This window comes from Leptonotus elevatus, chromosome 18 (genome assembly GCF_054856555.1).
Source record: "Leptonotus elevatus isolate MCC_2025b chromosome 18, RoL_Lele_1.0, whole genome shotgun sequence".
Taxonomy (NCBI): domain Eukaryota; kingdom Metazoa; phylum Chordata; class Actinopteri; order Syngnathiformes; family Syngnathidae; genus Leptonotus; species Leptonotus elevatus.
Window position 1 is genome coordinate 8,730,024 of NC_141256.1, and position 12,916 is coordinate 8,742,939.

Here is a 12,916-nt window from a genome sequence, read left to right on the forward strand (position 1 = left end):
ACGAATGGCTCATGCAATATGTGTATTGCAAAGACAAGCAACAAATGAATATTGGATTGTATACTTTAGTCTGACTTTGACCAATCAGAGACTACCTTAATTGCGCATCGCCATACGAGAAACGTATCGAGGGGCATTACTAACAAAAAATAACTTAATTGGATAAGATTAGATCACAATGAGCATGCTTATTTTTCCGCATTAACGTGTATTTTTTTTTCATTGGATTATAAAAATATATAGATATAGATAGATCTTTTTTTTTAGGTCCATGTCGAAATAATCTCCATCACTGTATAAAACACCCATGTCGCATGTTTTGTCAATACTGTGCAGCCCTCGCAGGTGCATAGTCCTCACAATGTCGTAGTTGTGAATAACTGACACTCTGAGGACAGTGTATTTACACACTGCGAATGTAAAATAAGTTTTCAGGGCTTGGAGTTACACATACAGTCCTCATAATTCATACTCTGGTCAGGTATGGACACTCTGAGGACTGTGTATTTTCTATTAATTGTTTCATTGTGAAAAATAGACATCACCAATTTACACTAACCATTAGTGCTGACGGATTATTTATTTTTGAAATGGCAAATAAAATGTGTTTGCATTCACAATACTTTAACCTATTCATTGTTCTGTATGTACTGTAACTGTGTAAATGCACAGGTACAGACTTGTGTGTTACTAAGAATTGAATTTTATATGTATTTTTCTCTTCATGTGTACCAGGTTTCAACTGAAGCACAACCTGAAGACATAACTGAAGACGTAGCTGTCACAGACCAAGTTGACCAGGTGACGAGATTTCTTTTTGAATGTTGACGTTGAAATACATTTTTCAGAAGCAAGACGTTGGCACAATATATAAAAAAATATCTTGTCGCACGAATGGCTCATGCAATATGTGTATTGCAAAGACAAGCAACAAATGAATATTGGATTGTATACTTTAGTCTGACTTTGACCAATCAGAGACTACCTTAATTGCGCATCGCCATACGAGAAACGTATCGAGGGGCATTACTAACAAAAAATAACTTAATTGGATAAGATTAGATCACAATGAGCATGTTTATTTTTCCGGATTATCGTGTATTTTTTTTCATTGGATTATAAAAATATATAGCTATAGATAGATCCTTTTTTTTTAGGTCCATGTTCAATGTCGAAATAATCTCCATTACTGTATAAAACACCCATGTCGCATGTTTTGTCAATACTGTGCAGCCCTCACAGATACTTAGTCCTCACAATGTTATAGTTGTCAATAACTGACACTGAGGACAGTGTATTCATACACCGTGACTGTAAAATAAGTTTTGAGGGCTTGGAGTTATTATACAATTCATACTCTGGTCAGGTATGGATTCTCTGAGGACTGTGTATTTTCTTGTTTTTGTTTCATTGTGAAAAATAGACGTCACCAATTTACACAAACCTGTAGTGCAGAAGGATTTATTTATTTATTTTTGTAATGGCAAATAAAATGAGTTTGCATTTACAATACTTTAACCTATTAATTGTTCTGTATGTACTGTAACTGTGTAAATGCACAGGTACAGTCGTGTTACTAAGAATTTAATTTTATATGTATTTTTCTCTTCATGTGTACCAGGTTTCAACTGAAGCACAACCTGAAGACATAGCTGAAGACGTAGCTGTCACAGACCAAGTTGACCAGGTGACGAGATTTCTTTTTGAATATTGATGTTGAAATCAGTTTTCAGAAGCAAGACGTTAGGAGTGAAGAGTGTAGAGTAGATGCTAGGGCTGAACTATATAACTAACAAATATAATCACAACAATTTTTTATGCAATGTGTATTGCCAAGACGTTCAAAATATTGTATCCAACAATAAGCTTGTATGGGACTAAAATTCCTACAAGTCAACATTAAAAATATCTCAAATTGAAGATTTGTTGGCAGTTTGGTGATTTGGATTATGCACTGTAGTGATCTTTTGTTCCCATTAATTTATTTATGGTGGATTTTAGAGATGAACTCGCTATCAATTTTATTTTATTTTTTTAAACAGAAGTGTAAACATCAGGTAGTTAATTTACTTGTATCAAGCTTGGATAAATGTGCTTTATGTTTTGGACCTTTCGCTGCACTAGAATGGACTGGCATGATGGGTATTTTATCTTCTGTGTTATTTGTATCTGCAATGGATCTTTGTTTCACGCAACCAGAATTAATAGTGCAGGCATTTTCATTGAATGAATATAATTTAGTCAAGAGGATAAATTATGACCCATGTTTATACCTTTATCTTTAGTTGCAAGCAGCTAAATGTTGAGCAATTGTCTCAATCTTAACGACTGTCTGACTCGGTAAAATAGAAAAGTCTACTGTAACTGAAGGACTGTATCACACAATATCTGTTTTAGGGGCAATGCCATAGATTAAGCATATTAACTATCCCTCTTGTTAAATGCTTCATCTCATCTTTCGAATAAATGTGACTAGATTTATAATAATCTTTAGTATGTGCACAAACTTTAGATTCTAAATGCTTTTCTAGTTTGCTCCAGCATCTGGCACATATCCCGTTTAAAAAAAATGCAAAACTGCTTGATGATGAAGACCTTTGGTAAATTAACTTTAGCACATTAGCCCATCAATGGCGGGAGCTACTTCTGCCGCGAGCGCTCGACACTTTTCTCAAGCTTCTACTTCGAGTGTAACATCACTAAGTAACAGCGAAGTAAAGCTAGTAAATATTTATGACCACCCGCCAAAATGAATTTTAACCCGCATATGGCAGGTTAATTTTAGAGCCACTGTATATATGCATAAGTATGTGTGCATCTACTGTATATATGGATATCATTGCTGTCCTGTGAAAAACACGTTTCCATTTTTAGGTCGCGGGCTGCTCTCCGGTAGCTCCTATGGTGGAAGTGTTTTTCACAGAACAGCGACAATATGTGTATGTATGTATGTATGTAATAATTGTTTTCGTTTAAAAAATTAGGTTGCTGATGTATCCAGTTCAAGTGAGGATTCGTTAGCAGAGGAATATGTTCCAGATTCTCACAGTACTTCGGACACTTCCTACATTGAACCTGTTTCAGAAATTCAGAAATCCGAAGGTATTTCAGGAATGAGCTATGAGAAAACTGCTCATCCTTTAAGATGAGAGGTAGTCATGTTTTAAAGAATAAAATGTTCAATGTTCACTGACTCTTTTGCATCTGGTTTCATGTCGAGCTTATCCATTACAAAGCTGTGTTTGACCTAGATAACCTGTTCACATAAGAAGCAGTTTTATTAACATACCAGTTTCAGTCTGTCCTAAAATTGTAAGTTGTAACATGAGCACCATGTTAAAACTTACAATTTTAGGACAGATCAGGTATGACTTTGCATTTCACAGTATTGTTATGTACAACAATGTGTCCTTATATCAGGTAAGTCATTACACATCAATGCCATTTTAGTTTGTGTAAAGTCAGAATGCCAGAACTTTCAAATCACTTCAGTGACATGGTTGCTGTGTGTTGTGTAAACTTTGTCCTTGTAATGTGAGTTGGTCCTCATAATTACCATTTTTGCAATGGGCGTGGCTTATTTAGGTCATTATCTATGTCCTCACAATTACGGATTTTTTCAGGTTTTTCTTTTTTTCGTGTGTTGAGTTTTTTCAAGTTTTGAAGTGAAATTCTCCTGGACAACCCCAAAAAAAAATTTTGGGTGCAAGTCCCATCTCTCTGGCATTAGCAGAAAGGGGTGTCCCTGTAATACACAATTAAACCGGTTTGGAAAAAATGTCCTCATAATACACAGAGGCAAGTATGTGTGTGTGTGTGTGTGTGTGTGTGTGTGTGTGTGTGTGTGTGTGTGTGTGTGTGTGTGTGTGTGTGTGTGTGTGTGTGTGTGTGTGTGTGTGTGTGTGTGTGTGTGTGTGTGTGTGTGTGTGTGTGTGTGTGTGTCTGTCAAGGTGCCCACTGGTTCGCCGACCTGTAATCCATTTAGGGGAGCTATCCAAAGTGACACCCTCCAGACGGATTAGCAGCCGCCCTGGGCTTTTACACTCAGGTCCTTGCGTTCCATGAACTCCGCCTAGCAACAAGTGATGCAATGAAACGGTGGGAAAATGATTCTCGGGAGGCTTTCCTCTTCCTAATTTTTATATTACAAATAATTTTGGCAGAGGTGGCAAATCTAGGTCCAGGAAGTAAAAACCCTGCCACAGTTTGGCTTTAGCCCCAGGTGCTAGCTAGCTAGCTCACATGGTGCTCGTTTAGTTGCTAGGGAGCTAGCTTGCTTGTTTTTACTTTCTGGACCTGGATTTGCCATCTCTGCATTTTGGTAGTTTCTTATGGTATAAGAAACACTTTTGGTGACTTTTAGGTTTGAGTAGTAGTATCTCATAGTCTGCACTCATGCACTGATTCGCTAGCTAACAGACAATCAGAGTAATCGTCATCGATGGCCGTAGCTCATTCAAATCATATGTAAGAAGCACAATAACACAATAACCTAAATCTTCACAATTCTCAGCATTGCTTTTTAAGTCTCCCCCTAGATGCCACAGCCACCACATCGTTCCGGCACTGCTTCTGCTAGTATACAATTATGCCATTTTATTCCAATGTATTGTATTGTAAAATTACAACAACACCCATAAGGCAAAGACAACTTTGGGACACCCTGGTAAGACAAATACCTTTGTCACCAACGACATGTAAAAAATGAAAATATTGCATACAATCACTATGGGCCTCGAACATATAGCAATATCATTTCCCAGGGTTTGAGGGTGCTTTATAACTTTTCAACAAATTCAAGCACTAGTGAATTCAATTCAAAAAATCAAAAAATAATGATTAGGGATGGTCGAGTACCAATACCAGGTATTGGGCCGATATCCAGCCTCATATATCAAGGTATCACTTTCCTTTGTTATACAATCAGGAACTAGACATTTGAAAAAATAGAAAATTGCCATTAATTTCATAACATTTTAGGCGAAAATTCTATATTGGGATATTTAGGTCTTTCCTTAAAATTATCTCTCATTGCTTTTTTTTGTTTTTTGTTGTTGTTTGAAATGTTGCTAGTGCTAGTGGTATCGGTACTTGATATCGGTATCACGTCTACTAAAGTTGGGTACTCATACTGGGATCAGTCTGAAATAAAGTTGTATCGAACATCCCTAATAATGATCATACAAAACATACTCTAAATGTACTCATTTTAATACATTACATTTGTTTATTTAAATAATATAATAAATCATCATTTTTTTCCCCTTCATGATCATTTCTGATTAATTTGTAAACACTGTCTTAGAAAATTTTGCACTTGATAATGACTTAATTTTGATCGATGTTAAATATACTTTAGTTATGCACTGGAGTTGTCACTCATGAGGATTTAACAAGTTAACAATTTCCATTTCCCCCCCATTTTTCCCCCATTATCACTTCATGGGAAGAAATAACACAAACACAAATGACATAGAAAAACACATCTGGAGCTTCTGCATGTGTAAAAAAAAAAAAAGAAGAAAAAAAAATTGTGCTGCAGTGGTATCTACCCTTTAAATGTCAATAGAGATAAGGACTCTTTAGGGTGACCTCACCACTCTCTTATCATGGCAAGACAGCCAATGTCCCTTAAAATACAGAATTGTCAACAAATAAAACATTTGGGGATATTTTATTTATATATATATAATATATATATATATATTTTTTTTTTTTTAGATTTTGTGTAATTATTCATCAAAAGTCATTAGTGTTGCTACACAAAAGACGACTGACGACTCTACTGTAATCTTTCAATTTCTTAATCGATAGTAGACCTAACGACCAACTTAAACACATTCATAAGACACTTACACAGTTTGCATAGTTACAAGTTTATATACAATAGCAAAATGTTCCTCATCATGTCACTGCTCTATTAACATTTTTCACATTGCATTAGTTTAAAAGAAAAGAACAAAAGGTCATTTATTTAAACTAATCAGCGCAGCAATGACACCTAGTATGCAACAAATACATAAAACATCACATAAGGAAAACCTTACCTGTTTCTCTGCTTGTTATACAGTATGTGAGTAACCACTATGTTTCAGCATGTAGACTGTAGATAAGTGGATCCTTTCAGAAACTCGCCCACTTCTCACTAGATACACGCACACACAGTACACACACACATACTCACGACAAACATATGTTTAAAATAGGGGTGTCAAAATTAGTGTGTTAATTTTGAGTGAATTAATGCCACACATTTTTTTAAATGCGCGATTAATGACCGCCCCTTACTTTGAAAACCCGTACAGGGGGAACTCCAGTCGCAACGCACCAGATACAGCCACGTCGAAATTTAGCAGTAATACATTTAAAAACAACGCATATATTTGTGGAGACTGGGGCTCAAGTTGTATTTTACAGTTTTAAAAATGTGCTCAATTTCACAAGTTAATGCATGACAAAGATTAGATAGCTCTTAATATGAAAATAAAAATGCATTGAGCTGTCACCACCCTTTTACAAAAAAAATTACCTAAACACAAATCAACAACACACTCGTTTTTTACAGTACAGTACATCGTTTTAATTTTAACTCAATTTTATGAATTATCATGAAATGAAAAGATGCAGTCATATTGCTAATAGTTAAACTTTTTTTCCCCACTTTTATGTTAACAAGAGTAAGAAAACTTAGGGGGGAAATGGATTGTACATTTTATTGTACATTTAGAAAATATATAAAATTTGCAATTAATCATGACTTAACTATTGAAGTCATGCGATTAATTATGATAAGAAAAAATAATCGCCTGACAATTCCTAGTTTAAAGACATTGGCTTTGCTTCATATTTTTTTGTCATGTTTTAATCAAGTTATTGTGTATTTTTTTATTACCTCGATAGTTTTTAATTTTAAGACATAAACTTAATGTTTAAATACTACTGTAGTAATTTTATTATTTATATACTTAATTAATTAATTAAATAAATGTGTTTTCAAAATTTTGCACAATTTTTCACTATATAAAGTAATAATAATAATAATAAAAATTAAAAGAAGAAGAAGAAGAAAGAAACCAGCCTGTGGACTTGATAAAGAGGAAATCATTTATGATGATGCTAATATTGTCAAATAAAAAGATGCCTTCATCTTATTCAAGCAAAGTTATTACACATCATTCTAACATCAATTTGTGTGTTTCAGCAGACATTTTGTAAGTCCCTTGAATTTTCACATGAGGGCAGTGTTGTGACATTGTTTTTAGGACTGCTCAGCATAATGAAGCTAGTCTGTGTGCTGCATGTATTTTAATATTAGCCTCTCAAAGACGAGGCTATTGTGGATTTATTTTTTTTTTACTTAATCTTTCAGGTGAATATTCCCGTTTGTCTGAGAGCCCGCCAGACACATGCTATCATTTAAATTCCAATATAGTGTGTGTGTGTGGGGGGGGGGGGGGTGTGCGTGTGTATGCGTTTGTGCATGTGGGAGCTGTGTGGGGGGTTTAGGAGTATGGATTATTTGCTATTCAGGGAGTCCAGCCAAGCGTGAGGCAGAGGAGAGAAAAGGATCATTGTTGCGATCCAGATGAGTGTCAGAGGTGCCTGGCGGAATAGATTCACTAGTGGAGCTGTTTTTTTTTTTTTTTTTTACAAGAACGCACTTGCAAAAAATGCCTGACCCCATCAGTCGTGGAACATTTAAAAACTTCTATTACAACTGTAAAAAGGATTAACGCACACATTTGAATGTGGTTTATGGCCGATGAGAGAGGTACTACTGCACTTTGTGTCAAACGGCATTTAATGAGAATGGGAGACATGAGACATGAATTTGTTCGGTCAAGAATATAATCTACTTTTTGATTAGCCACCAAATTATTTAAGTTTTCTTTTTTTCAAACAGAGACCATAGATGCTGCTATATCCGGTCCAGGCCAGTAGTTGGCGCTAATTATTTTATTATTATAATTATTTTGTGCCACTACTGTTCAGTAGAAAAGCGGTATTAATATCAAAGGTGGCAAATCCAAGTCCAGAAAGTAAAAACCCTGTCACTGTTTGGCTTTAGCCCCAGGTGCTAGCTAGGGAGCTAGCTCCCATGGTGCTCGTTTACCTGCTCGGGAGCCAGCTAGCTAGCTAGCGTCAGAGTTTAAAGCCAAACTGTGGCAGGGTTTTTACTTTGGGGGGGGGGGGGGGGGGGGGGTTCTGTTTTCAGTTTAAAATGTGTCGTGCAAATATTCCCTTAAAGCTTCAGATGGTTGAAATTTGTCCAACGAGGGCAGTTTAACTGTTGTGGAGTGGAAAACTCATTTATCATAGATGAAAACAATGACTTTTAAGATGAATAAATAGCATCACACGCTATGTTCATGTGTCACTCTCCAGTTGCCCGTAAACTCATCGCTTTTCCTTATTTGTTTCCAAAGAAAAACATCTGCTTCATTTCTGTCGAATCTTTTCAGACATCCCGTCATCGCCGTCAGTCATTTCTTCAGAAAATGAAAACGCTTTCCCTCCCCTTGATTTGTTCACGTAAATGAGAGCATATGGAAAGATCCCTGTCACTCGCGGGATGGGAGAGAATTATGGGCTGGCACTCTGCGATGGTGGACCCTCACTGTGGACTTGGTAAAAACGGATGGATTTTTCAGTTGCTACTTATTTCACACTCACATTCACACCATCCCTAGGATTAACCCAAACAGAAACCAAGGTATAATAAATAGCATGTAATGCTAACCGAAAATGATGTGTACTGGCCGGTCAACCAAAATTATAAACGACTAATGATCAAAGAGAAATGACTGAATGTGGTCTCACGCACAAATCCTCAAACTCCAGCCTAACATTTTCAACACTAAGGAAGACAGAAATTGAAACTAAATTCCACAAATAAGTATTTTCTTTCAAAGAAGTGGAACTGCACAAACAGCTACAGCCTGGGCCCACCCCAAGCCTTTTATATCTGGATCACTTTCCTTCTTCTGGTAAATGGGTGGGATTCCGGCTCCTGTCCCTTGGGGGAAGAGTACAAGTGCATGAATGGCTACCCCCCCAACCCCAACAATAGGTAGGACCTCCCTTGCTTCCAGAGATTCTTCTTCCACACTGACACAATTCGGGGAAGTCTCAGTCAAAGTTGAAATGTGTGGACACCTGTTGAAAGAGGATAGGAATAGCTCACCTAAGGAGTATGGTTAGATACTTTAACATAAATAAAGAGCATAAAGCTGTCAAGCAAACTGTCGGAGGAGACGCACTCCTGCTCATGCGAGGTCAAAGGTTAAACAGAAGAACATATATTTTGGTGGAAATTACAAGGACGTCCTTTGAGTTGGAATGCGTCAAGTTGATTTTAGAATGACTCGTCCAGAGGAACATGTGGCCCTTATTGATAGCTTTACCTCATTCGTTTTTCCGACAAATTGCGTAGCTTGGGAAAGTAATATAAACCAGAGAATGAGCAGGGTTGAGAGACATTTCAAATAAGATGAGAACAGATGTGTGTTTCATGTTACTGCCATTAAAAAATAAATAAATAAATAAAGTGACAAAACAATGAATCAGACTACAACTAAACAAGAAATGTCTAGCCAGTTATCGTTGTCTTGTTCAATCCAGTTTTTCCTATTAGAGAATACCACTCAAACTGATTTCACGCTGTCATGTTTTGCTTCCTTTTGGATATTTCCTGCCCTCTGCAAGGACCTCATTTCGTCTTATTGAGGCCAAAAGGCAGGTTTTCAGACACCAGGGGAAATCTGCTTTGCGTCCGCTCCTCTCACAGCTCATTACAGTGTGAACTAATTGCATGCTAACTTTAGCGTAGCGGCAGCCTACTTCCTTCAGTCTGCTTTCTGTAAAGTAGGGTGGCATAGCAATGTAGCTAGAGCCAACAGTTAACATCCTGGCTTCTTCAAGAACGTTCTAGAGAGAAAGCTTGCATTTACTTGAAAAATATGTAATTTGATTTGTTTACTACGGATTCAATTATTATAATAAAAAGTCAACCTTTTCCATTTTGTGTGTGTGTGAAAATAAGATAAGCTATGTTGAGTGAACATTTGTCTTATTTGAGTTTATGCGAACTATGCCTATTTGAGATGAATTAAACTTTAACTAGAAGTTGAACACATTTGAGTTAAACAAAGTTAAGTTAAACCAGTTTCCTCATTTAATGGTTGAGCTAAATTGAGCTAATTTAAAATAATTTGAGTTAAACTGAACATAGCAGCTACAGTAGCCTATACCAATCTAATACTAGCTAAAGTAAAATGATCCAAGCATCTGTGAGATACATAAATTAATATAAGTTGAGCTGCACACACAAAAAAAAACTAAGTTAAGGTAAACTAAGATAAGATATTTATAGCTAAAGTAAACCAGCCGACACATAATTGAGCTAAATCAGGCTAACTATAACCATAAAAATTAGTTTCGCTACAAACTAATGTAAAATTTAGAGCTAAACTAAACATAACCTAAGCATAATTTAGGCTAAATTAAGCTAAACTAAACTTAGCTAAGCGGCGTGACAACGTAAGCTTTTGAAAAGATCAATTACTTTGCGATTCAAAGCATAGTAATACAGTATGAGCTATATATAAGCTAAATCAAGATAAAAACTAATATAGGATAATTAACCTTGGCTGGTTTGAGCTAAACTAAGCTCAATTGAGCTGAACTAAAATAAGCTCTTTTGAGCAATGCTAAAGTTCAATTAAAAGATGGCAAATGAAAAAGGGCGCAGAAAATAATTCTACGAACATTTGTTTGTAGACTTTTTGCTATTTATATTATGAATGTTTTTATTTATTATTCAAGTGAAGAAACATAAAGGCTGCCCTTAATCGCCACTGTAGCTAACACCTTCCTTTTGAGATACAGGAAGTGTCTCACACAGCTGCCTTTGTGTTTGTCGAACATATTGCAATGTGGTCCAGTGATTAACAATCTTATTTGAGCAATCAAACTCCAGTAAGTTTACCTAGATGACTTCATCATCTCTGCACCAGGTGATCCCAGGTATGACGTATAGACAAATGTAATAAAAAATAGAAACATGACATAATTGACAGGTTATCTAATGAGCGTCATATAAAAACAAGCTCCTTTGCTAATGATTTTTTATTTATATATATATATATATATATATTTTTTTTTTACATTAGTCTTGTACCTTACAACTTTTTTGTTAGTCAGTGATCTTAGCGGCTCCACAGTGTGTACATGTTACACGTTTCCTGTGCAGACTGAGCAAGAGCAATGGTGCTGATGACAGATACACAATATTTCTTCTGACTGTGCTGATTAGATAGCAGCTCGTGTTCCCTGTTTCGCTAGCTGCAATGGGACTTGCCTGACACTGGTCACGTGAGCAATTTATGTATTTATTATCTGGCTAGTGCTTACAGGTCCCAATGACTGTTTTCCAGCATGAAGCAATACACTGAGGCCGTTATCTAATGGGAAATCATACACAAAAGTTACTTTATGAAAGTTGACTATCAAATATGTGACATTTCCAGAACAGTCGTTTATTTAACACGGCTCTATATTTAGCATCAGAGTTGCCTGTGGATGAAAGCGCTACTATTTTCCCACTTAATCAGCACATATAGTATAATAGGAACGCTACATGGGCAACGGCCAGAGATGGCATTACACACCCTCTCAGGCATTTCCTGCTTTCCTCATGACCTCATGTGCTAATGTCCATTAATCCTGGCAAACCCTCGACAGTCCATTCTGTCTCAGGGTATGGTATCACAAAGGCCCTCCCACACACACGCGCGCGCGCACACAAACACACACGCATACACAGTCAGCAGACCGTGGCTCGCCGTGTTTCCCAGCTGATGGTGGAGATAAGCTTTTTAGGTGTCTATGCGTTTTGTACGTGGGAGCGAGTGCACGGATGTCTACAGTATGCGGCCATATAGCTTGGCCCAGAGGGGAATTGTAGAACAATGTAATCCTGATGCCAATCTGTTTAAAATTGCTGTCAGAATGTCTGTAAGACAGTGCTCATGTAAACAAATGTACACATTATCCTGATTTTTGACCCGCAGGCGTTGAACTTCTTACTCGGTGTCTAGTGATTAAAGAGTTTGTTAAATATGCAGCAATGTGCACCTTAAGTACCAACGCCTCAACGTGCTCATATTGCTTTTGTTTACAGCATAGGATGGAGCGTGTTGCTAATATTTTGGTGTACTTTGGTAAAGGGCAAAATATTAGAGAATAGTCAAATATTTCCCACCCTACTCTCTGCATCAGGAGCCACTGGGTGTTCGGTATCTTGCTCAAGGATACTTCAACACGGTCATAATGGCCTGTGATTGAACCCACAACCTCAAAGTTGCAAGACAACCACTCTACCACTGAGCCACACCACCCCCAATGTGTGTGTCTTTGTGTGTGTGTGTGTGTGGGGGGGGGGGGGGTTCAAACTGGTTGAAGTGGAAGACGAGCAAAAAATACAGAAGCTATTTCAACAAAATTTCATAGAGGGTTGGTGGAGATTCACTAGAGCAGCAATGGAACTGTCTACTCCCATTAACTTCTGTCTGTTCGTCACACTCCATGAACCAGGAAGTAGCTTGACAAGTCTGTGATCAGTGGTGAAATGATGCTAAATTTATATAGCTATAGTTGTTATTCACTTGTCTTGTTTTTGTTTCATTCTTTAGCTTTTATCTTGACAGTTGTTGAATTAAACATCATTTGACTTGAGCTCATGCTTTGAAAATGTACCAATTGTCATTGTTGAGGTTTCATATTAATTAGTCTCTGCACTGGTAGAGACTAATGGGGATCCCAAAATAAATAAATAAAAACTAACAAGCAGACAAAATGTTCCACTTTTGTTGATAACATGGCCTTGGTGGAGGTCTGCTCTTTGCGGAGGGACATT

At 36.9% G+C, this 12,916-nt stretch overlaps 1 protein-coding gene across 2 annotated transcripts in view; it reads right to left on the minus strand.

Annotated features, from left to right (window-relative positions):
* Positions 1-6,229, minus strand: part of LOC147158466 (uncharacterized) — a 16,721-nt gene extending 10,492 nt beyond the window's left edge. The window contains exons 1-2 of one of the 2 annotated variants that reach the window (XM_086061860.1): positions 6,048-6,229; positions 3,971-4,072 (exon numbers count right to left, since the gene is read on the minus strand). In XM_086061860.1, the coding sequence (XP_085917986.1) occupies positions 3,971-3,981 (11 nt within the window). In that variant the 5' untranslated portion in view covers positions 3,982-4,072; positions 6,048-6,229. The remainder of the gene's footprint in view (positions 1-3,970; positions 4,073-6,047) is intronic. The other variant, XM_086061861.1, reaches the window with a different exon arrangement.
* Positions 6,230-12,916: the final 6,687 nt, after the last annotated feature.